The sequence below is a fragment of the Prionailurus viverrinus genome, chromosome F2 (genome assembly GCF_022837055.1).
Source record: "Prionailurus viverrinus isolate Anna chromosome F2, UM_Priviv_1.0, whole genome shotgun sequence".
Classification (NCBI taxonomy): Eukaryota; Metazoa; Chordata; class Mammalia; order Carnivora; family Felidae; genus Prionailurus; species Prionailurus viverrinus.
In genome coordinates, this window is record NC_062578.1 from 45,688,567 (window position 1) to 45,711,344 (window position 22,778).

General features: G+C 35.9%; 1 protein-coding gene across 11 annotated transcripts in view; it reads left to right on the forward strand.

Moving 5' to 3' along the window:
• Positions 1-22,778, forward strand: part of VPS13B (vacuolar protein sorting 13 homolog B) — an 843,987-nt gene that overhangs the window by 324,876 nt on the left and 496,333 nt on the right. The window contains exon 20 of one of the 11 annotated variants that reach the window (XM_047842695.1): positions 19,573-19,774. The exons of 9 other annotated variants lie outside the window; for them this stretch is intronic. In XM_047842695.1, coding sequence (XP_047698651.1) covers positions 19,573-19,637 — 65 coding nt within the window. In that variant the 3' untranslated portion in view covers positions 19,638-19,774. Of the gene's footprint in view, positions 1-4,535; positions 6,124-19,572; positions 19,775-22,778 lie in introns of those variants that run through there. One more of the 11 variants, XM_047842696.1, reaches the window with a different exon arrangement.

The window sequence follows — 22,778 nt, forward strand, 5'->3', positions numbered from 1 at the left end:
CCACCCAGGTGCCCCTCCATTCTATTGTTGATGGACATTTGGGTTATTTCCAGTGTAGGGTTATTGGGAGCTGTAAAATTCTTTACAAGCCTTTTGTGGACATATATTTTCATTTCTATTGCATATATATTTAGGAATGGAATCACTAATATAGGATATGTATATGTTTATAACAAAATGCTAAACTTTTTACCCAAGTGGTTGTGTGATTTAAAATACCCACCAACGCTCTGTGAGAGTTACAGTTCTGTCCATGTCTTTGTCCTTGTCAATATTTGGTGTAACCATTTTGATTGTATCTTTTCTAAGCATGAAAAGATATCCCATGCTGATATTAATTTGTTTTTATCTGATGACTAATAATCTTTTCATTTGCTTTTTGGTACTTCATACGTACTTTTGTGAAGTGTCTTTTCAAGTCTTTTGGTTGTTTTATATTGGTACTTTGTCTTACTGAGTTGGTAGGGTTCCATAAGGAACCTATATTCTGAATATAGGTCAGGTATATGTGTGGAGGATTTTTTTCTGTTCCTATTCTGGTTTTGTTTTTATTTTGAAAACAAACAGTGTCTTATAAGGAGCAAAATTTAAAAATCTTGCTGAAGTCACATGTATCAATTTTTCTATGATTAGTGCTTATATTTCAGATTTTTATAGAAATCTTACATAATCTTATATAATTTTTTCTAAAAACTTTATAGTTTAGCATTATTTGTAGGGTGATATATCTTAAATAATTTTTTTGTGAATAGTGTTTGGTTGGGATTAAGGTTTTCAATATTCTTTTTTGCCCTTTTGTTTATTCAGTTGCTAAGCACTGTCGAAAAGTCTTTCTTTTCCTCATCGAATTGCATTGGCACTTTGTCAAAACTCAATTGACGGCATATTTATGGGTCTGTTTCTGGAATGTCTGTTGTTTCATTAATGTGTATTTATTCATGTGTATGCCAGTGTCCGTGGTCTTACTTGCTGTGTCCTAAATCTTGCCATCAGGTAGTGTGAGTCCTCTAACTTTATCGTTTTTATTTATTTTTTTTTTATTTTTTTTTCAACGTTTATTTATTTTTGGGACAGAGAGAGACAGAGCATGAAAGGGGGAGGGGCAGAGAGAGAGAGGGAGACACAGAATCGGAAACAGGCTCCAGGCTCTGGGCCATCAGCCCAGAGCCTGACGCGGGACTCGAACTCACGGACCGCGAGATCGTGACCTGGCTGAAGTCGGACGCTTAACCAACTGCGCCACCCAGGCGCCCCATAACTTTATCGTTTTTAAAAATTATTTAAGTTTTTTGTTTGCCATGTAAATTTTAGAATCAACTTGTCAATTTCTATTTAAAGTCCTGTTAGAATTTTGATTGGGATTTCCTTGAATTTGTGTTTAAGCTTGGGGGAAAACTGACATCTTAACAATACTGAGTCTTTGAAATCCTGAACATGGTAAATGTCTCCATTTATTTCAGTCTGCTTTAGTAGTTCTCAGTAAGTTATTTACTTAGTTCTTGCCTACTGCATTTTATTTTCTTCTTTTCTTAATCATTCATCTCATCTGTTAGAGCACCTACAGAATATTTTTCTGCTAGCATATATTTATGTTTCTTTTTTTTTTTTTAATTGTTTACTTTTGTGTGTGTGAGAGAGAGAGAGAGGGGGAGGGACAGAGAAAGGGGAACAGAGGAGCCAAAGTGGGCTGTTAACAGCAGAGGGCCGGATGTGGGGCTTGAACTCATGAACCACAAGATCATGATGTAAGCCGAAGTCAGTCACTTAACAGCTTAACTTATTGAGCCACTCAGGGGCCCCTATGTTTCAAATTTATATAATTATAATTAGTGAGAAAAAGAGTTACAATAATCAATAGTTTTGAAGAAATCTGATTATGTATTAAGGATTACCTATTTTATGCACTTTATATTTAAGCTTTTGATTTTCCTTTGAGTGAGTTCACTTTCAGAGCTAGTTATATGAAAATAGTAATATACCAAATTATTTTGATACATTATGATGTTTGTAGTATCTCATTGAAAATTATTTTGAAATCCAGTGTCTCATGGTAGTGACTTTGGAAACCTTTATATGTTGCAGAATTCATTTGCTTCTGAAGCACAGGCATAAACATCACTTTGTAATAATTGAGGGAGATTGTTACCATGACATTTTAATACTTGTGATTAATAATGAGAATGAAAGGAAGGGATATTATCCTACTCTGTCTGTGCTAGCTCAATGATTATTCCTTTTTTCTCTCCTTTTTTTTCTTTTATTTTTTTAAGATTTTATTTTTAAGTAATCTCCATACCCAACGTGGGCCTTGAAGTTACAACCCCAAGATCAAGAGTCACATGCTCTACCAAATGAGCCAGCCAGGTGCTCTTTATTATTTTGAAACAGACATAAAAATAGAGAATAATGTAATGAATATCTCAGCTTTATTTATTTATTTATTTATTTTTTAAATTTTAAATTTTTTTTTTCTTTTTCTTTTTTTTTTTTCTTTTTTTTTCCTTCAACGTTTATTTTTATTTTTGGGACAGAGAGAGACAGAGCATGAACGGGGGAGGGGCAGAGAGAGAGGGAGACACAGAATCGGAAACAGGCTCCAGGCTCTGAGCCATCAGCCCAGAGCCTGACGCGGGGCTCGAACTCACGGACCGCAAGATCGTGACCTGGCTGAAGTCGGACGCTTAACCGACTGCGCCACCCAGGCGCCCCTGAATATCTCAGCTTTAAAAAACATCATTACAAATATATTTTGAGACTCCCATTTTTTCTTCCCTAGTCCTGTCCTTCTCTCTTTACCATGTTAGCATTGGCCGCTGTTCTGAAGTTAGCAGTCATTATTCCTGTGCCTGTGCCTGTCTTTATGCTTTTAGTATATATGTATGTATGATTTAAAAATTATTGAAGTTTCATATTGTTTTACATGTCTTGATTTCTTTGCTATTTTTACTTTTTCTATTCGATGTTAAGTTTTTATTCTTAGAACTCTTGGTCATTTTTATAGTAATCTCTTTTGTGAACAAACTGCAGTTTACTCTCTCCCATGGTTCTCATATCTGATCATAACCATCTGATGCCATGTTTCTTATACTAGCAGACAGTTGTCAGGGATAGGACAAACTCCTGAATGACAACACTCCTGAGTGACAACATTGCACAGAGTTAACCTTGCTCTTTTTGATGGATAGCACCAATAAGCAGATTGTTATAGGTGTTGTCCAGGTATCCCCAGAACTTGAACCAGGTGTCAGCAGTCAGGATATGGTCAGTAGGATACTCTCCTTCGACTTTGCTTTTTAAATATTTATTTATTTTTGAGAGAGAGAGAGAGAGAGAGAGAGAGAGCGAGCAGAGAGTTGCAGAGAGAGAAGGGGACAGAGAATCCCAGTTTCTGCTGTCAGCACAGAGCCTGATGCGGGGCTTGAACTCATGAACTGTGAGATCATGACCTGAGCTGAAATCAAAAGTCGGACACTTAACTGACTGAGCCACCCAGGTGCCCCTCTCCTTTGAATTTTATAGGGATCTGTAGGTTGTTTAGGTCTTTGTCATCTCACTTGTCAAAAGGCTTCAGAAGCTACAGATGCTGGCTGGTGGAGCTCTCATCTACCCCTCCTCCAGCGCCCCCCTCCCCCCATCCCCGTCCCCCTGCTATTCCTGGGGACAGGGACTGGATGTATTGTACCTGGGGGTCGATCTCTACTTAGTGAAGCTCATATGCATCTGGAGCCTCCATCTTGAACTTCCTGCCATTCTTGCCTGTCAGGAAGTCAGTCTCTGAGTTGACCTAGAGGGTGCCAGGAATAGCCAGGGTTGTGATATTCTTTGGCGATGCAATGAAAGTGTGGATCTTAGGATTCACATTGTTTTGGCCAGTGAAGTTTCTGTTGTAGGAGGTTGTAATTGTGATTTTTCTCATGTTGATGTCCTTTTTGTTCTACTGGTCAGTGGCACATTGGCTAGGGAATTCCACCCACATCCTGTAGGATCTGTGCATAACTATTCCACTTAGTGATGTAGGTCGGCTTGGATATCAGTGCAATGATTAAGCGAGATGTACTCTTGAACCTGTGAGCCAGCACTGGCCGAGATGGCTTGGCCTCATCTACTGAACACTTCATTTCCTTGTACTTGAGTTGGTGCAGCTGCCAATCAGACCCACTGGATGTGCAGAGGATATTCTTCCTTCTCTGCCACAGTAGCTCCTGCCACAGAGTGGGCCAGATCAGGGTAAAGGGTGAATTGGTGTACTGCTTCAGCTTGTTGAGGTTAATTTTAGTCAGTTGGTTATAATGACAGCCAGGGTCAGGTGCCAAGAGTACTTGGATTTTATATGTAAGACTGGACATGTCTCCTTGCCCTGCCTAATTCAGGTATTTCTTAATTTTATGCTTGTAAGAGAACACTGAGGGCCCCAATTTGTGCCCATTTTCAGATTGTCATCATGTCAGGATAGGAGATGGAGTCTACACCACACCTATGCCACTGAACTGTTGTACCTATGCCACCTTTCACTGCAAGAATGCCTTCCGTTTTAGGATCACATCTGTGGGTGAGGTCTAGCTGGAGACCATCCTGATAAACTTCGCACCAGTCATTTGGGGGAACATCAACTTCCAGGGAGTCCCAAACTTGCCATTCACAGTTTCAAATTCCCAGTGCCGATACAGATGTTCCACAGGCCACCTCTATTGGGAGTGTGGGAATAAATGCCAATCAGAAGAATCCAGGGTGTGCATAGTTCTCCAAGATGATGTGGTGAATGATTCCAGATCCAGGCCTCCTGAAGCCCATGCTATTCTTGGAACCCTGTAGTTGCCAGAAATTTATACATTTCCTGTCTTTGGTGTGGTATTGAGAAGATTGAAAAAAGGTCTGAAAAAAAACCAAAGATATTTTCTCCCGACTCAATTTTTAAGCCCTGAATAACTCATGAAGACAGAACCAAGCTCTTGATACATTTTCTTCAACACAGTTAATAGACATTGCATTTACATCAGTTTGGCGAATGCTAGAGGAAAGAATATGGATGGGAAAATATCTATCCAGTGTTGGTGCTGAGCACCCAGCTTTCGCCTACATGACCCTGTGGACATCATTTCCTGAAGCACTTGAAAAGCGGGTGCACGTGCTTCATGGAAGCCTTGCTCTGTGACGATTGCTACTCCATGTATACACACTATCGTCAGCCCCAGACATGGAACTTGTTGTGCGAAAGCATCAAGATATCTGGCTGGATTTGGAGCCAAATTCTCCTGCTACCACCTCTTCCTCAGCATCCAGGTCAGTGGCTGCCAGGACTTTCTGTAAGAGCTGGTGCTGCTCCTTTCTTGTAGAAGATGCCAACTCTTCGTCCTCCATGCCAGCAAACTTAGTGATCACCTTAAAGCTATAACCCTGAACTACCAAGAACCTTTGCCACTTGGTTGAGTAAGCCATTTCATGTGTGTTTTGGGACACCAATGAGTAGAGGAAGGCATTGTACTTCTCTGCAACCATCCCTTTTGTGGCTTGGAGCACTTGCTCCAGCTTCTGGGTCTCCTGTCACCAGGAGCCATCATGAGATGAGATCTGAAGGAGAACATTTGCTTCTGGTAGATCAAATGATGTGTAGCCTGTTGATTTGGGGGTTATGCTTGAAGTTCTGGAGTCTGTATCCCTCTTTCCCAGGGATAGTACCCTGAGCCAGGTCTTGATCAAGTAGTCATAGTGGATGGTGGAATGGCATGGCCACTTTGGGCACCCAATGCTGATGAACTGTGCCGTGACATCCTGCATGGCTCTGTAATTGGGCCACAGCTACAGATGTATCTTAGCCCACTCCATCTCCTGATTGGCTACAGTCACCCAGGTTATTATACCCAATCTTTTAAAGAGGATCAGGGACTAATTCACTTACTTGTGAACAATGTTCTTCTATAATAGGTCAGTGTGGATGAACTCATACTGTCTCATCTTGGCCCATTGGCACAATATTGCTGCTATGTGGCATTGCTGCACACCAAGGATTTCTGCAGCTGGGTCACTAATAGGCTGGAAGGTATCGTTTTGTAGACAAGAGTAGGTTGCATTCTACAAACACTTTTATTTTACTTAAAAATTTTTTTTAAGTTTGTTTTTGAGACAGTGAGAGCAAAGGGAGGAGGGGCAGAGAGAAAGGGAGAGAGGTAATACCAAGCAGGCTGTATGCTGTCAGTGCAGAACCTGATGCAGGGCTCAGTCTCACAGATCATGAGATCATGACCTGAGCTGAAACAAGAGTCGGATGCTCAACTGACTGAGCCAGCCACCAAAGCACCCTTTAAATACTTTATTTTAAAAAATAAGTTTTCAAGTTCCATGAAAATCTGTATTTGAGTTTTATTACTTTTTTATGTTTAATCTCTTCACCCAGCATGGGGCTCAAACTCACAACACTTAATTGACTCTGCCAGCCAGGGGCCTCTGTATTTATATCTTAATTAAAACTTGATTAAACTTACCTGTATTTTATCTTGTGTATATGTTTGTGTGTGTTTGGGTGTGTCTTTTATCATACCCTATACATACAATTTTAATATTTTTTATTTCTTATTTTTTAATTTATTGGCTAGGACTTTTACCGCTAAAAGTGGCAATTGTCAGCTCCTTCTGTTTCTTGATGATAAAAGTCCTAATGTTACCCCATTGAGTGTGATATTTTATTACATTAGGTATGGTGTGATGGTAAGTATATATTTGGTAGATACCTTAATCAGGTTGAGGAAGTTTCATTATTAAACTATACATGCAGTCCTGCAACAAACCCATTTTAGTCATGATTTATTTTTATGTAACTAAACGATCATGGAATAGTGTATGTCAAAATTTGTGAGAGATAGTTAAAGCAGTGCTTAAAAAGTAATTTATACCTTTATGTAAGTCATAATATATATTACATATATTATGTAAGTCATCATGAAGAATGCAAATCATATATATATATATATTTTTTTTTTTTTCCCCCTTGTATTTTCCTTAGTCAACTTGCTGTGTAATTTTTTTTCTTGGTTTGGTGTCAGGGTTTGGTAGCCCTATATAATACATTGGTAAAACGTTTTTTTTTTTTTTTTTAAATTCTCTGAAAGAGTTTGTAAAAGATTAGAAAGATCTTTAAAAGTTTTATGGAATTTTTCTTAGAACTATTTGGTCCTGTCCCTTCCTACATATTTCTTCCCACCCTCCTTCCTCCTCTTCCTCCTTTATTTAAAAAAATCTTTTGTTTTCTTTGTGCTTTTTTCTTTCCACCACTGCAGCCTCATCTTCCTCACTCCCTCTCCCCACCTCTTTTAATATTTTTAAACTACTGTTTCAATTCCTCTGATAGGTGTAGGATATTCATATTTCCTGTTGACTTAGTTTTGCCGATTTTATTTTTTCTAGGATGCTATATTGAGAGCTTGCCTTACTCATTATTTCAAACTTGAATAATAGTTTATCTGGGTATAAAATTCTGCTTTGATTGTTATTTCCTTTTTTTGAGAAGTCTGCTGTTTGTCATTTCGTTTTAGGTAATATGTCTATTCCCTCTACTTGATTTTATATCTGTTTGTTTACAGTTATTTTATGTAGTTTAACCCTTATTTACTCAGTTGTGGTTTTCATTTTATTTATTCCTACCTGGGAATCATTTTGCTCTCTGAAAATGAGAATTTGTGTCTTTTCATCAATTCTCAGAAAATTTCAACTGTTGTGTCCTCAGGTATTGTTCTCCACTTTTCTCTTCTTCTGAAACTCTGATAAAACATATGTTGGATACTATCATTGCATCATTCTTGTATGTGTATCCCTCTTTCATATTTTAATCTTTCTCTTTTTGTGTTACATTTTGAGTGATTTCTTCAGGTTCACTAATTCTTGTATAATTTGATATTTAGCCTATCTACTGTGTTTATAATTTCATTGAATATATTTTAAAATTCATTTTGAACCTCTTTAAGCACTCTATTCTTTTTTTTTTATTGTATTTAATCTTAAGTTTTATATTCCACCTTTTAGTTATTTAATTCAAACATTCTTTTATAATCTACAATTAATAATGTGGTTATTTAAAGTTTTGTCAGATCTGTTTCTGCTGTTGTATTCTTTTCATAGATCATGATGGCCTATTTCCTCATATTTTTACAAGTTTGAATTCTTAACACGTTGGACAGTACATTATCTAAATGAGTTTTTTTAGTCTATGGATATGTTTAACAATTATTCTTTTTGTTCTTTTATACCAGGTGCCAAATTTTTCTAAATCTACTCCTTTTTATTGTCTTTGTCCTTTTCTGATAATGCAAATAATGTAAAATTGATCTGCTGATTCACTGGGTTTTAAAAAAAAAACTGTCAGATCTTATTTTGTAGTCTGTGTTTACTAATTGTGTTGAAGTCCTTTTGTAACATACTTAACTTATAGGAATTTTCTTCTAATTCCTTTTTATCATTTAAAAAAAGAAATTAGACATACTAAAAGGTGTAACAATTTATTTTACAAGAACACCCATAGCAAACATGACAAAGCAGAGGTTTAGAAAGGAATTGCATTCTGGAGTTTGCTTTTCTTCATTGGGAATCCTGAGACCACCATATGAACAGTTTTGAGCTAGAATATGAGAAACCATGGTGATGAGAGCTGAGATGCCCTACCCCATAAGCAGTCAGTATCCAGCTTGCCTGGCACCTGACTACACACATCACAGTCAGCCTCAGCTGAGATCAACCAGGGCTACCAGAAAGACTTTCCAGGTGGGGATCCCTGAAATGGATGATCTAACAAGCTAAGTAAATGATAGTTGTTTGAAGCCTTTGAATTTTGGAATGGTATGTTACATAGCAAAAACGAGCTGTTAAAGGTATCATGATATATGTATTCTTTCTCCACCTTTATTTTCTTATTCAGCTTATGCTACATACCTCATAGCTATTTAACTGTGGTTCATTCATTTTCGTTCTTTATATTATTCCATTATATGACTGTACTGCAGTGTTTTTATTTTTTTCTTAGTAATTATTTAAATTAACATTTTTAAAAATTATGAATAATCCTTTCACGAGCATTTTTGTACATGTCTCCTTATACACGTGTGCAAGAATTTCAGTGTTTTAAGTTTCAGATCTAAGTTTAAAAAAGTTAAAAGTTAGGGGGTACCTGGGTGGCTCATTTGGTTAAGTCTCTGACTCGGCTTAGGTCATCATCTCACGGTTGGTGAGGTAAAGCCCCACAATTAGCTCTGTGCTGACAGCTCAGGGCCTGGAACCTGCTTTAGATTCTGTGTCTCCCTCTCTCTCTGCCTTTCCCCAGTTCAGGCGGTCTCTCCCTTGCCCCCTCTTTCTTTCAAAGAATAAATAAACATTAAAAAATTATAAGTTAGGAAGTATTGTTCAGACCATGATATAACTTGCCCTGTTCATTTCAGCAAGTTTGGATTTACTGAACTGGTACTATTAATTATACCAGACAGTCTTCATTTTATTGTTATAATCTGCTTGTCTAGGGTGAAACTTAAACTCTGCTGAGGTGCATGTCATAAGGTTTCTTTTTTTTTGTTACTAAGATTAATCTTATGGCCTTATGTGGGTTTTTTTGGGTTTATTCGATATAATTAATAAATAAACAACCTTACGGTTTTTTAGTTGCTAACAAAATAAATTTTTTAGCCCATGTTTAGCACACCACAATTCTGATCATAGATGAAATCAAGATTGCTAAGTAGAAGGATGATGAAAATAAACTTTTTCAGATGACATGCAAAGTTATTTGTTTTACCTCTGCAATGCTTAAACACCATGGACATAAATTAGATGATGCTATTTCCCCATGGAACCATTTAAAACAACCCTCTTTTCTGAAAGTCAGATAAGGTGATTTTGATCAGAGAACTAGTCTTTGCATTAACATTTTAAAATTTGCATTAAATGATGTAAAGAATGGCCATATTATTTTATCTTCATGAAATACGAAAGTACAATCATCATGATCCATTACTTAGAGCAAGGAAGCTATTACAAAATGACTTTATTTTTCAGTTTCTCATAGACCATTTTGTTTTTAAGTATAAATTATTTGTACTTCTTCCACAGTTTTAATGGCAGCACATTAATATGTACTTGAAATATTTTGAAATATAAAATTAAACTTGAGTGCTTTTTTCATAGCATGAAAGCATTCTGCCAAGTGCCATCTTTGAATGTTATTTTGAGAAAATTTGCAACTCTCAGATGTTCGCCAGTTTTTCATACTTAAAATAGATTATTTTCTGTCTCATGAAAAGAATAGTTTATTTCTAAGGAATGTGGGACACTTTTCATATTTAAAAATACCATGCTTTTTCTTCCTCTTTCTATTTACATTGATAATTGCTTATTGGGGGTGCAACTCAGTATCTGTTGCAAATGTATCTTACAGAGAATCTAGAATCAATAATAGAGAAAATCCAGAACAATACGTATTATACGATCAGAATTGTAGATAAAATACAGAATCCCTCATTAAAGTCTCCCAAGAATATACAACAGGATATTAACATTTGTTATTTCTGGTAACTAGGGGTTTTGAGTTCTTTTTTATATTCTCTATATTGTTTTAATATATTGTAGTATGCATGTATTTTTTTATACTGCTTGTGTTTCACAAATTTTGTTGAAGTGATAAAGACACAAAAATATCTGCTACTTGTAGAACGTATAAGTGGCAAGGACAAGTAATCACACAGATAAATATAAAATTGAAATTGCAATAGTATCATAGAGGAAAGAATCATAATATTAGGAGAGATTATACAGTAGGAAGACTTGACCTGGTTTGGAAAATTGGGGTAAGCTTTCTTGAAGAAGTGAGGTAATAAGTGTAGATATCAAGGAGTTAGTATAGGCATTATGGAGGTGGAGAGGATCACTTTTCTGACAGAATGTTATGTGAGAGGGTAATATGGTGACTAGAAGGAACTGAAGGAGTGGAGAGAGCAAGTGGGAAAATAGTGCAGATGAAACTGGAGAGAAAGGTAGGGGCCACACTCTGCTGAGACTTTAGTGCCTTGAAAGGAGTCATGTTTTCATCCATTACAGCAATACTAAGCCATAGAAAGGCTCAATTATGGCGGTGTTGACAGTATCACATTATATTTTGAAAAGGTCATTTTGGCTGTAGTGTGAAGAAATGGCATGATCAGTACATGTTGGCATGAGAGTGAGTGTTGATGGACTATTACAGAGGCGATGGTGGTAGTTCCTATAAGAAATAAGTAGTTTGATCTTAGCAGGGAGGCTGGATATGGAGAGGTGTAGAAAATTTGAGGATTATTTAGGATGTAGAATTCTCAGTATTTAGTGATGATGTATTGCAGCCATGAAGAGAGAGATATTACAGATAACATCTGGGTTTCTGACTTGCATGGTAGATGCAATTAAAAATAATAAAGCTAATAACAAATTTAAAATAGTTTTCTAGAGAGGTTAGCAACTAAAATGAAGTCACTTGGAGAGTTTCTCAAACTGAAATTATTTATGGTGGTAGAAGGGGAGTGGATCAGCAGATTGTAATATGAATCTCTTTTCAAGAATTATCTTGAAATTAATTTTTGTTATATAGTAGTGATGTTCATGTTTAAATTGATACAATTTTAAATTAGTTTTTTAAATTATAAAATATTTCAGTATTATTGGAAAAAAGAACTGTAATGGTAAATATGAAGTAAAAAGTAGAAAATACCCTTCTCAGTTTTTCCCAGGAAGAGTTTTGCTATTTTTAATAATTTATTCTGTTTGGAAACTAGATTCTTGATTTGAAAATACTATTCTCAAATAAGGCTATTTGTCAGCTAATCAATTCCTAAATGTTTTTCGGTCTTGTTTATTCTAACGTTTATTTTTTTAGTATTTGTAGCCTTTTGTTAAATTTCTGTCTCATTAATCCCTTTCACTTATTTATCCATCTTCCCACACAGATTCTTATCAGATACCTCCTTTGCTTCAAAATCATTTGTGGATTCCTCGTATAGCCCACAAGATTTGAGTTTAAGCTTAATTAAGAAAGGCATCACCTGTTTACTTTCAAATACTTGACCATTTTATATGCATTTCTTTTCTTCTTCCTGAACCGTGTGCGTGTGTGTGTGCGTATTACTGCTTCGTTATCTTCAAGTGTGCTTACCTTCCTTCCTGGAATCTCTTTTTAATATGGAAAATACTGACAGCTTTCTAGACCCAGATCAAACATACTCTCTCTTAAAATATGACCACCTCCAGGGCGCCTGGGTGGCTCTGTCTGTTAAGCATCCGACTTTGGCTCAGGTCATGATCTTGCAGTTTGTGAGTTTAAGCCTTGTGTCAGGGCTCTGTGCTAATAGCTCGGAGCCTGGAGCCTGCTTCAGATTCTGTGTCTCTTTCTTTCTCTGCCCTCCCTTGCTCGCTCTCTCTCTCAAAACAAACATTAAAAAAATAAAAATAAAATCCATGACACTGCCTGTAAGACTTAGCAGTTTGTTGTTGTTGTCAAATTTGTCTAAATTTGCAAATAGCATCATCCTACTTATACCTATACTACGTTATATCATTTGTACTCTGTTTATATTTTGGCTCCCATTAAATGTGAGTTTTCAAGAAAACTGGCACGTGATAGTTATTTAGTAGACCTTTGCTATGAGTCCTGTTATAATGGAGGCAAAGAAAAAGTCATCAAGTATCTTAATATCTAGAGAGAAAAGAGACATATGCATATCTTACTATAAATCAGTGTGGTAGCATTAGAAGAGATGAAAACGTCCTTGAGAGTGTGGAAGAGGGAATGGTCAGGTTCTAATTGGGAAATAGTTCATCTTCACAGAGGAGCTTGGTAGATCTTAATCTCTTTCAATATAAGGTTCTAATCCATCCTACTTGTGTTATATCGTCATATGGATTATTTTTTTCTGCCCACTTCTTGTAGAATCTTAGTATTCCCAAACATTTATCAAGGAAATATGGTAGGGGCTACTAAAATAGGTCCAACTCCATAGTTTAAAACTTTGATTTCCAAGTTGTACCAGTAAATTATAGGCAGTCTTCTTCTTAAGTAACTTTGTTTTCAATAATTTCAAATGTGCAGACCCTGATAAGTTATACTATGCTGTCATCATTCCTGCTACTGGTAGTATATAGGCTTTACACAAACAAAGTGATCTCATCCAGTTCTTTCAGAAGAGTTCCATCACCTTACTTCCAGTCTCACTTGTTTCTGCAGCCTTCCTACTTGGCACAAGGACTCTTGGTTCATAAATAGCTCCATAGAGTTTATTCTTAGAAATGGAGAGTCATCAAAAGAAGCTAATAAAAAGATTGAAAGAAAAACTTCTATTCACCAAGAAAACTTGAGCTTTGGTCAACAAATAAAAGAGACTAAGTTTCTATGTGATTGAAGAAGGATTTTTCTTTTAAGAAATTCCAAGAGACAAATTTGAAAATTTTATGCAATAAGAGCATAGTTTGATTAAATGTTTTTTCTTCCAAATTCCTAGTTCTAATGAATTTACTTAAAAGCGTAAAAACAGACAAAATCTTGTGTTCTTGATAATCGTACATGTATCAGTCCTGGGAGAAAAGACAGGTAAAAACGAAATCAGGTTCATTGACTACTCTAAAGAAAGTTGCATGATGGAAGCTCATATAGTAAAACATTTAATCATGTAAAGTTGAAAGAAATAACCTCAGTACTCAAGTCCTTTGACATTGTGAAGTGGTGGAACTAGGGGTTAAGGGATGATTAATTTCAGGACAAAGAAATGTTGGCTCACTGAGTTTTAAAGGCAGGCTTGCATACAGCGTACCTCAGGTGTAAGTTGAGTGCTCCTTGTGAGAAGATACATTCTTAATATAGCACGCTTCTTCCAGAACAATGCACAGCACTTGCTTGTTAATGTTATCACTTATTGAGAAAAAATAGCACTAGAAGCATTCCTGAATCTATTTCTTGTTATATTTACTTGACCTACGTCTCCCCCAAAGTCTCTCTTTTTTTGAAAGTGATTGAACATATTTCCAATTAAGTCCTGAGTTTCATATCCTTGAGGAAGTCTCATTCATAATTTGTAGCTGTTAAAACAATTATGAAAAAAAGATGAGCTTTGAAGAGTATGCTCTGTTGTTTTATAATATTCTATGATTTCATGTCACTTATTTTTTCCATGCTAAAAATCTTTATTTTAGAATAAAATAGGCATGTTACTTAAAACTGATTAAACATGATAATACTGATTTCCAAAATGATCATATCGATGATTCAGAAAATAACTTACTATATTACCCTTGTTCTGTGAGAAAATGATATTGCACTTAAGTCATTGCAAGTTAGTTTATTTTCTAATTTTACAACACCCAAAACTGCAAAGAATTCTTTTTTAGATGAATAAAAATAGCACCACAAATTGCTTTTTGAGACTTTAGTAGTATTGGGAAACGTTTGGTTAGGTTGAGAAATAAGTTTTAATTTTCATTCTTAATAATCAAAAACTTACAACTTTGGGGGAAAATAATTTTTACGAGCTTGCTACTCCAGGCGTTTTTTTCCTTTTGTATTTCAAAGTCTGTGCTTTCTAAACAATAGAGAAGAGATATCCTAGGATACAAAGAAATACAACTTAAACTAAAATTAGATATTTCATCAGATTCCTGAGACTGGTTTTAATTTTCCATAGATGTTTTTAGTGTGTTCACATGCTAGGAATTTGAATATCTTTAAATATTTATCCTCAAACTGCATAAAAATTTGCCCACATTTAGAAAACATGTCAGAATTGGATTTTTAAATGGAAATTGCCTGTTATAATGTAGGTTATCTTTAAAGTTTTCTTATTTAGGGCAAACATATTGGTCAGAAATCTCTTTATTGAAAGTTGCCTCTATCCAGAATCACAACTTTTTAAAGTATCAAGAATGTTTAATGCAAGCCATGCCAGTAGTCTTTGGAGACAGAAATCCAGTTCTGATTGAGTAGCATCCAGAGTGGATTTTTAACCGAGGCAGAGACAAAGGAAGAAGTATACAACAAAGAAAGAAAATAGCATCTAGTCATGGGAGAAGGGAAATTGGAAAGTGAGTGGTGGAAGAATAGAGAGCCTCTGAAAGACGGCACAGAGTTTATCAGAATTTCCTCTTCATTGGTGTTATTTGTGGGGTAATGTAATTTCCCTAATGCATTTAGGGTGGGGAAAAGGTTAATTAGAACTACACTACTTTAGCTCTAATTGTTGTCTCTGCCTTCAAGCTTCCAAACTTGCTTTGTTATATTCTTTACCTCACTCTCAGAGTGATTTTTTTTCTCTTTACTATAAAAAGGGTCATGTTGTTCCCTGCCCTCTCTATTCACATTGAGAACAGAAAATTCCAACTACTTTCCCTAACTTAAAAATCCCCTACCTACCTCTCTGATATAATCTATGATTCTGCCCCTTCATATTATATTCTTACTACACTGTCTTTGTGTCTGCTTAGGGCTGTTGTTTTAGCTGTGCCTTATGTTTGGAATGGTAGTCTTAATGCTTTGCACTTGCCCAGTTCTGTGCTTACATGTCACTTTGATAGAGAGGTCTTCATGACCATTGAGCATTAAGAAGTCATTAAGCTCTTGGCTATTACTATAGTAAATGTCTTTGAATTATCCTTGTCACTATATTTTCTTGGGTGTTTGCTTTTTTGTTTATTTCTCTATAAATTATCGGTAGTGACCAGAATATAGTTGGTACCAGTAAATATTTGTTGGGTGGATAAATGTATGAACTTCCCTCCTAGGGCTAGGTGTGCTACCCACATAGTATCAGTGTATCTGGTCCAAGTGATGCTATTCATAATTTTAAGAAACTTGCTTGCACTATAACTTTTATTATAATGAAAATGAGACCTAATAGTAATAGTGTGAAAGAATTTTCAGATTGATACCTGGAAAACTAGATTTGAATCTTAGCACTTGCAGGTATAACATAAATTAAGCTTAGTCACTGTAATTCTGTGACTGTGTTCTTTAGTAAAGTAACCTTTCATGGGGTTGTTCTGAAGTTTAAATGAAATGGCTTATTTTGGACTTTTTCATGAAGCATTACAGTTTAAGTTTTCTCTTGTTTCCCACAAAAGAAATGAAATATCTTTACCTATTATTTCATCATAAAGCAGTTTTAAAAGGTGAGCTTTAGAAGCATCTGGGTGGATCAGTCAGTTAAGCATCTGACTCTTGATCTCAGCTCAGGTCTTGATCTCAGGGCTGTTAGTTCAGGCCCCACATTGGGCTTTGTTCTGGGTGTGAAGCCTACTTTTAAAAAGAAAAAAAAGGTGAGCTTTAGTTTTATAATTGTACTACATGTATTATACAAATACGTAAGTTAAAATTAAATTCCATACAGAATCTCGAGCATTCCTGGAGTATTTTATAAATTGCAAGCTGGTTTATTTAATAATTTCTTGGACTTTTCTCCAGTTCTTTAATTTCTGCATCTTTTCCTTTCCTTTCTGTCATAACCAGCCAATTTTTTTGATTGGTTATTCATGTAATTTGTATCTAGTTTCTTTATGCTCCCTACAGTATTTGTTATGGAAAATGTAAATAATTAGCTAGAATCATGGATATATTATTCATCATTTGAAGGCTTTGGAAGAATAAAGTCCATTCAGCTTTTCTAAGTTATTTTTTTCTGTGTAAAAATATTGTGTTTAATCACACCGATCAATGCATGAACACACTTTGCACTTTTCTGCATCCATACTTTCAGTCATGTATTATTAAATTGCCCAGAATGACCTTTATTCCTCTTTCTTAACTATTCAAATCTATCTCTCCATATTCAGTTAATATCTACCTTCTCTCTAGTGAGTTTCCCAACCTGCTGTATCTAAAATGATTGACTGTTTTTAAAAATCTGTGTCACCTCTTGTTGTAGTTCATCATATTTTACCCTTTTTAATACCATATTTTGTGTTTTTAAGTCATTGGTAATTAATCACTTTATTTTTCCTACTATACTATTTTGTAGTTTTTAACAGTTAGGTTTTTTGTTAAGGGATTGTATGTTTCTATTTAGATTTCAAGCTCTTTGAGATCTCTTTACGTAGTGTCTGCTGTATCATCTTTATTCATTTTATGTGCTTAATAAAAGGTTTTTGTTTTTGTTTTTGTTTTACTCATTAAACAGCCATTCCTTTTGCCCCCAAAGGAAATAGTTGTATATTTTATGAGTGGCAGTATTGTGAAATGGTTAAGTGGCAGAGCTATTCTAGGCATATTGCTTAAGTTTGAGTCCCAGCTTTACCACTTGTGAGTTGTAGGTCCTTGAGAAGGTCACCCCACCACTCTTTACCCCAATTTTCTCATCTTTAGTGAAGAAAATAATTTATTTTAGGGTTGTTGTGTGGATTAACTGAGAAAATAGATGTAAAATGTTTAACACATTATTTGGGACATAGTTACCGCTCAGTATATACTATCCTCATTAATATTTTAATGGATATTTTATGGCATAGTGGAAAGAGGCTGAAGTCAGTCCTTGCTGAATCATTGTGACCTGGGGATTATTTTATTTTTTTTTTTCGGATTAAATTTTACTTTATTTATAAACACACACACATGTATATATATAGAGAGAGAGGGAGAGAGAGAGGACACGCGTGTGACAGGGCACGAGAGTTGAGAGAAGGCACGCATGAGCGTAAGATCTTGGTTTGCAAGCATAATTCCTTCTGGAAACATGCTTGTAATCCAGAGCACTTGTATATCAAAGCAAATTTCCCCATAAGAAGTAATGGAAACTCAGATGATTCGTTCCACAACCCAAAAATATTCATATAAAAATGATTACAATACTGTAATAGAACACAGAATAATAAAGAAAATACAAAATATAAACAAAAATAAACAAATCAATCCCCACTTAGCTTTGAAAACCTTTGCGGCTGTGACAAGACAGAGGAGGTTATTGTGTAGGACGACTTTCAGTATCACTAATGGAATCACTGCTATCTATTGGCTCAGTGGAATCTTTCTTTTCGTGCAAGTTTAACAAGGAACCTGTCCAGTGACACTTGCTTTTGCCTCTTTTTGAGGATTTCACGGAAATGTGACATTGCATTGTCCTTAAACAGATTCATCGCTTGCACTGCTATAGCCTTATTCAGGTGGTGCTTTTCTGCAAAGTTTTGCATTGTTTCCCATATTTTACACATTTCCCATAATCTTATTTGAAGTGAGGGATTTCTCCGCCTTTTTCTTTTCCTCCTCTGCAGGTGAGATGCAGATGTAGACTTCTTATAAAATCTTGCAATTTCGGCCACTCACATACATCGTTTGCACTTCTCAATGATTTCCTTCTCAACTTCCATCATAATCATCTCCTCCTTCTTACTGCCTTTCTTGTCAACCTTTTCTGCGTGGGGACCATTGTATACACTTGCACAGGTGTTGACTATAGTACAGTAATAATAAACTCTTGTACTGTATTTACTGTAACCGGCCATGAGGCAGCAGAGGAAAGGGTCTATATCTGTAGGCAGCCTGACCTAGAATGAAGCAAAGCATTCCTAAGCTTACTCTTGTATGGAAAAGCAAAGGACTATCCATAGGTCCTTTGAAGTGACAAAAAATACACTAGTGCCAGTTGTGGGCACCTTCCAACGTTCTGAAAAATCCCTGATTTCTGCCAAACACTGTGGCCTGAGACTGAGCATCTGAGCATGGGAGACCATCACCCACAATCCCACAGTGAGAGGGAGGAAGAGAAAGGGAGAGAACCATTGGCCCAGTTGTGATCATGTGACATTCGGCCTCATGTACTACTCGCATTGCAAGACATTACTTGTTTATGAAGTTAAAATTTATCAGACATATTTGCTTATTTTGCAGAACACTCATAGAGTAAGTTACTCGCAATCTAAGGTTTTACTGTATATCATAAATATGTAAGTACGAAGCACGTGTATGAAGTCATAGAACAATTCTCTCTAGCAACTGTTTATTTTGAATTGCTGTTAAATTTCTGGAAGCAGACTACTGCTTTTCTCTTTCCCTCACTCCCTCCCATTTATCCGTCTGTTCATCCATCCTTTCGTCCATCCATCTGTCTAAAAGGGACTTAATGCAACTGAAGGAAGGAAGTATTATTACTTCCAGCAGTTGGTTTAGTGTCTTTAGAACCTCAACTGTGAGAAAGCCTAATGTGCTCTTCTAAGACTCCAGTACATTCAGAGGGTGAGTATGTATACAGAAATAAGTAAAAGTGTTAATCTGGGAAACAGATTTTGAAAGTATGAATATGGGTTTTCATAATATGGACTGTTACCATCTGTTACGTCTGTATCAGTGTCCCACATAAGAACACTACTTACAAAGAAGAGTGATTTATGCATGATGGTAGTTTATTCGTGGAGTATAAATTAGTAATTTTATTTACAGCATAAAGATAGTTGCTCAGAGCTCTTTTTCATGTAAATTATTGTGACTATATGAAAAGAATGTTGAAAACCAAAGGTTAATTGTAGACAAATTTAAATTCATAACCTTTTTCTACTACCAACAATAAAAACCTCCTCAAATTGTTAATGTTTTGCTTTTCCTCTTAGATCAGAAGATGTTGCAGTCGTATCCACCCTTTTGGTCAGAGAGTCTCACCACAGGTCACATCTGAGGAGTGATGGTAGTGGTCTGTCCCGCCAGGTGTAAGAGGGTATTAGCACCATCTTGTGGTGCCTATTGTTCCCTGCCGTTTAGTTTTATTTAGTGCCTGTCATTACACAAATCTTGATCACCAGAAAAGGAAAAGTAAGGAAGACTTCAGTTTGTTAGTTATATTTCCAAAACATATTCACATTCTGATGATTGGACACTTTTTACTATTGAATCCTTAACATTTACGTAACATTTTTAATTTCAGATTTTTGCCTGTTTTGGTAATAATTGATTTAAATGCTTCAAAATCTTAGTTATGTACACCAAGATAGCTTTAGAAGTGTGGGAGTAATACTTAAGACCACTCTGGTAGATATTACTTTGTTTTTCTCTGAATTATATAAGATTAAAATAAGTCCTGTCAGATTGGGGCACCTGGGTGGCTCAGTCGACTGAGCGTCCAGCAGTTTCGACTTAAGTCGTGATTCTGGGGTCATGGGATTGAGCCCCATGTCAAGCTCTGTGCTGAGCATGGAGCCTGCTTAAGATTCTGTCTTTCTCTGTCTTTCTCTTTCTCTCCCTCTCTCTCACTCTGCCCGCCCAACTTGTGTTCTCTCTCTCTCTCTCTCTCTCATAAAAAATAAATTAATGTAAAAAAAGAATCAGAAGGAAGGATCTCCCTCAAGAGAAAGGAATTTTCCACAGTGATGTGGATAATGATGAAATAATCAGCAGTCTATAGAAATCAAAACCAATGTCTCTGAAAGGAAGGGGTAACCTATTGAAGACAACCTTTTTGTTTGTTTTAATTTTTTTTAAGTTTATTATTTTGAGAGAGCTAGAGACAGCACAGGTAGGGTAGGAGCAGAGGGAGGGGGTGAGCGAGAATCCCAAGCAAGCTTCATGCTACCAGCACAGACCCCAATGCGTGGCTCAAACCCGCAAACCATAAAATCATGACCTGAGCCAAAACCCAAGAGTCAGACTCTGAACCAACTGAGCCTCCAAGGCGCCCCTTGAAGACAACCTTTTGAAACTGAGTTAAGTTTACATACCAAAATTGACTCCCACTGTCAGTCAATTTGCTTCTGTCAGTGGTACCACAAATTCTCTTAATTTTCCAAGTTACATAATAGACTATCTATATCACCTTTTGCTTTTGTAGATCATAACCAAGTAGGCATAAATTCATAAAAAAGTCTAATTAGAAAATGGTATAAATCTTCATTCTGAAATTATGCCCTTCCTTTTTTTAAGATGGTAACATACCCATGTTGGTTAGATGAAAGTAATCACAAATAATGAGGTTTTTAAAAAATTCCTCGATAAAAAATGTTGGTGTAAAAAAATAAAGTTACATTAATTAAAGAGTCAGCATTGTCTTAGATATAATCTTAGATATAATATCTTCAAGTTTATGACATAATGTTTAAAAAAACCAGTGGTTTTCCTTTGTAATCAACTAATACTAATACATGGGTTTGGTTACCTTCCAATTCTTATGTTTTCTGTACTCTTATTCCAGACAATAGTGTTTATGCCCAAAGGCTTTATTTGGAGGAGACTGTACTGGGATTAATTTACTAGCTATAGGAAACTTGATCAAGTTACCACCTCTCCCTGATCCTCAGATTCCTCATCTGTAAAATAAAGAGGAGAATAGCTGGCATATGGTAATAGCCTAGCAAACAGTGGCTATTAACCTGGTATTATCACCAGAAGAGGACTTCAGAATGGTCTTACCAAACAGTGTTACTGAACAATCTGTTAGATACTTACTATAATCTTAAGGAACTGTTAGGTATTCAGTGCCCTTCATATGAAGGCTGCAGAGCCATACATACCTCTTGTATATAGTCTTATATGAAGGGTTGGCAACCTTTTTCTAAATGGTTTCTAAATAGTTTCGGTTTTACAGACCATAGGTATCTATTTCACTTACTCTACTGTTGTAGCAGGAAACCAGCAATAGACAATATGTAAATGAATGAATATAGCTATGTTCCAATAAAAATTTATAGACACTGAAATTTGATTTTAATCTTTACTTAATACAATATCATTTTTTTGATCGTTTCAACTGTTTTAAGATGTAAAAACCTTTCTTGGCTTGTGATCTGTATAAACACAGATAGTTTGATTTTGGCTTGCAGGCTGTAGTTTACTGACTCCTTTCTTAGAGTCAAAACATGTGAGAGCAGTATAGCAGACAGTCTCCATAGTAGAGCATCAGAGATAGTATCTCCCATAAATGAGGGATATCAGGGTTGTACTTCTGGTGCAGCTATAAAGCACTCTGATCTTAATTAAGATAGCTTTTGGAGAATACTATCCAGGATTCCTTGGGTTATTAGATAAATTAGTTACCCCCACCCCCTCACTGGGTGCCTAATGTACAGAATTATCCTACTCAGATATTAGCAGCTAGGGGCAGAGTAGTTCTTTGTCAGCTATCGTAAAGACATACACAAATGGAAAAGAAAGTGTGCTATTTGGTATGGTTTCCTAAATTAGATGTATACACCAGAAACCATTGTCCTCAAGGACCTGTTGTAAAGGCATATTTGATTGAGATACATCACTATCATGTATCATTTTGACCCTACTAGATTTTCATTTCTTGAATGTGCCTATCATATCACTGTATACCCTAACCCATCGGATGCTGAATATTTTTCCCCTTATGTTTATCTTTTGGAAGACCATTTTGTATGACTGGATACCTTAGGCAAATAATTCAACACATTTTTGGTGCTAGTAAATGACATTCTTAGTACTAGGATCTCTAAAACCAGAATTATTCTTAGTTTGTCATCCAATTTCATCACTAAGGTATGATAATGATGATGGTGATGATTGCAGCCGCTATCACTTTGTAATTTCTATTATGTAACAGATATAAACATTGTCTTCATAACAACCCTATGAATTATGTGTTGTTAGTCTCATTTCACTTAAGAAATCTACAGTTAAGTGATGTGGTCAGGGATATGTACAGCTAGTGTCAGTGCCGGAGTCAGTCATATACCTTTGACTCCAAAACTTTCTGCCCTCTTGTGTTTCCATTAACTTTGTACATGTTTAGGGCATTGCTCTATTTTTATTTAATTCAGTGTCTCTAGTAAATAAATATTGGTGAAGGCAGTGATTCTGTTTTAAT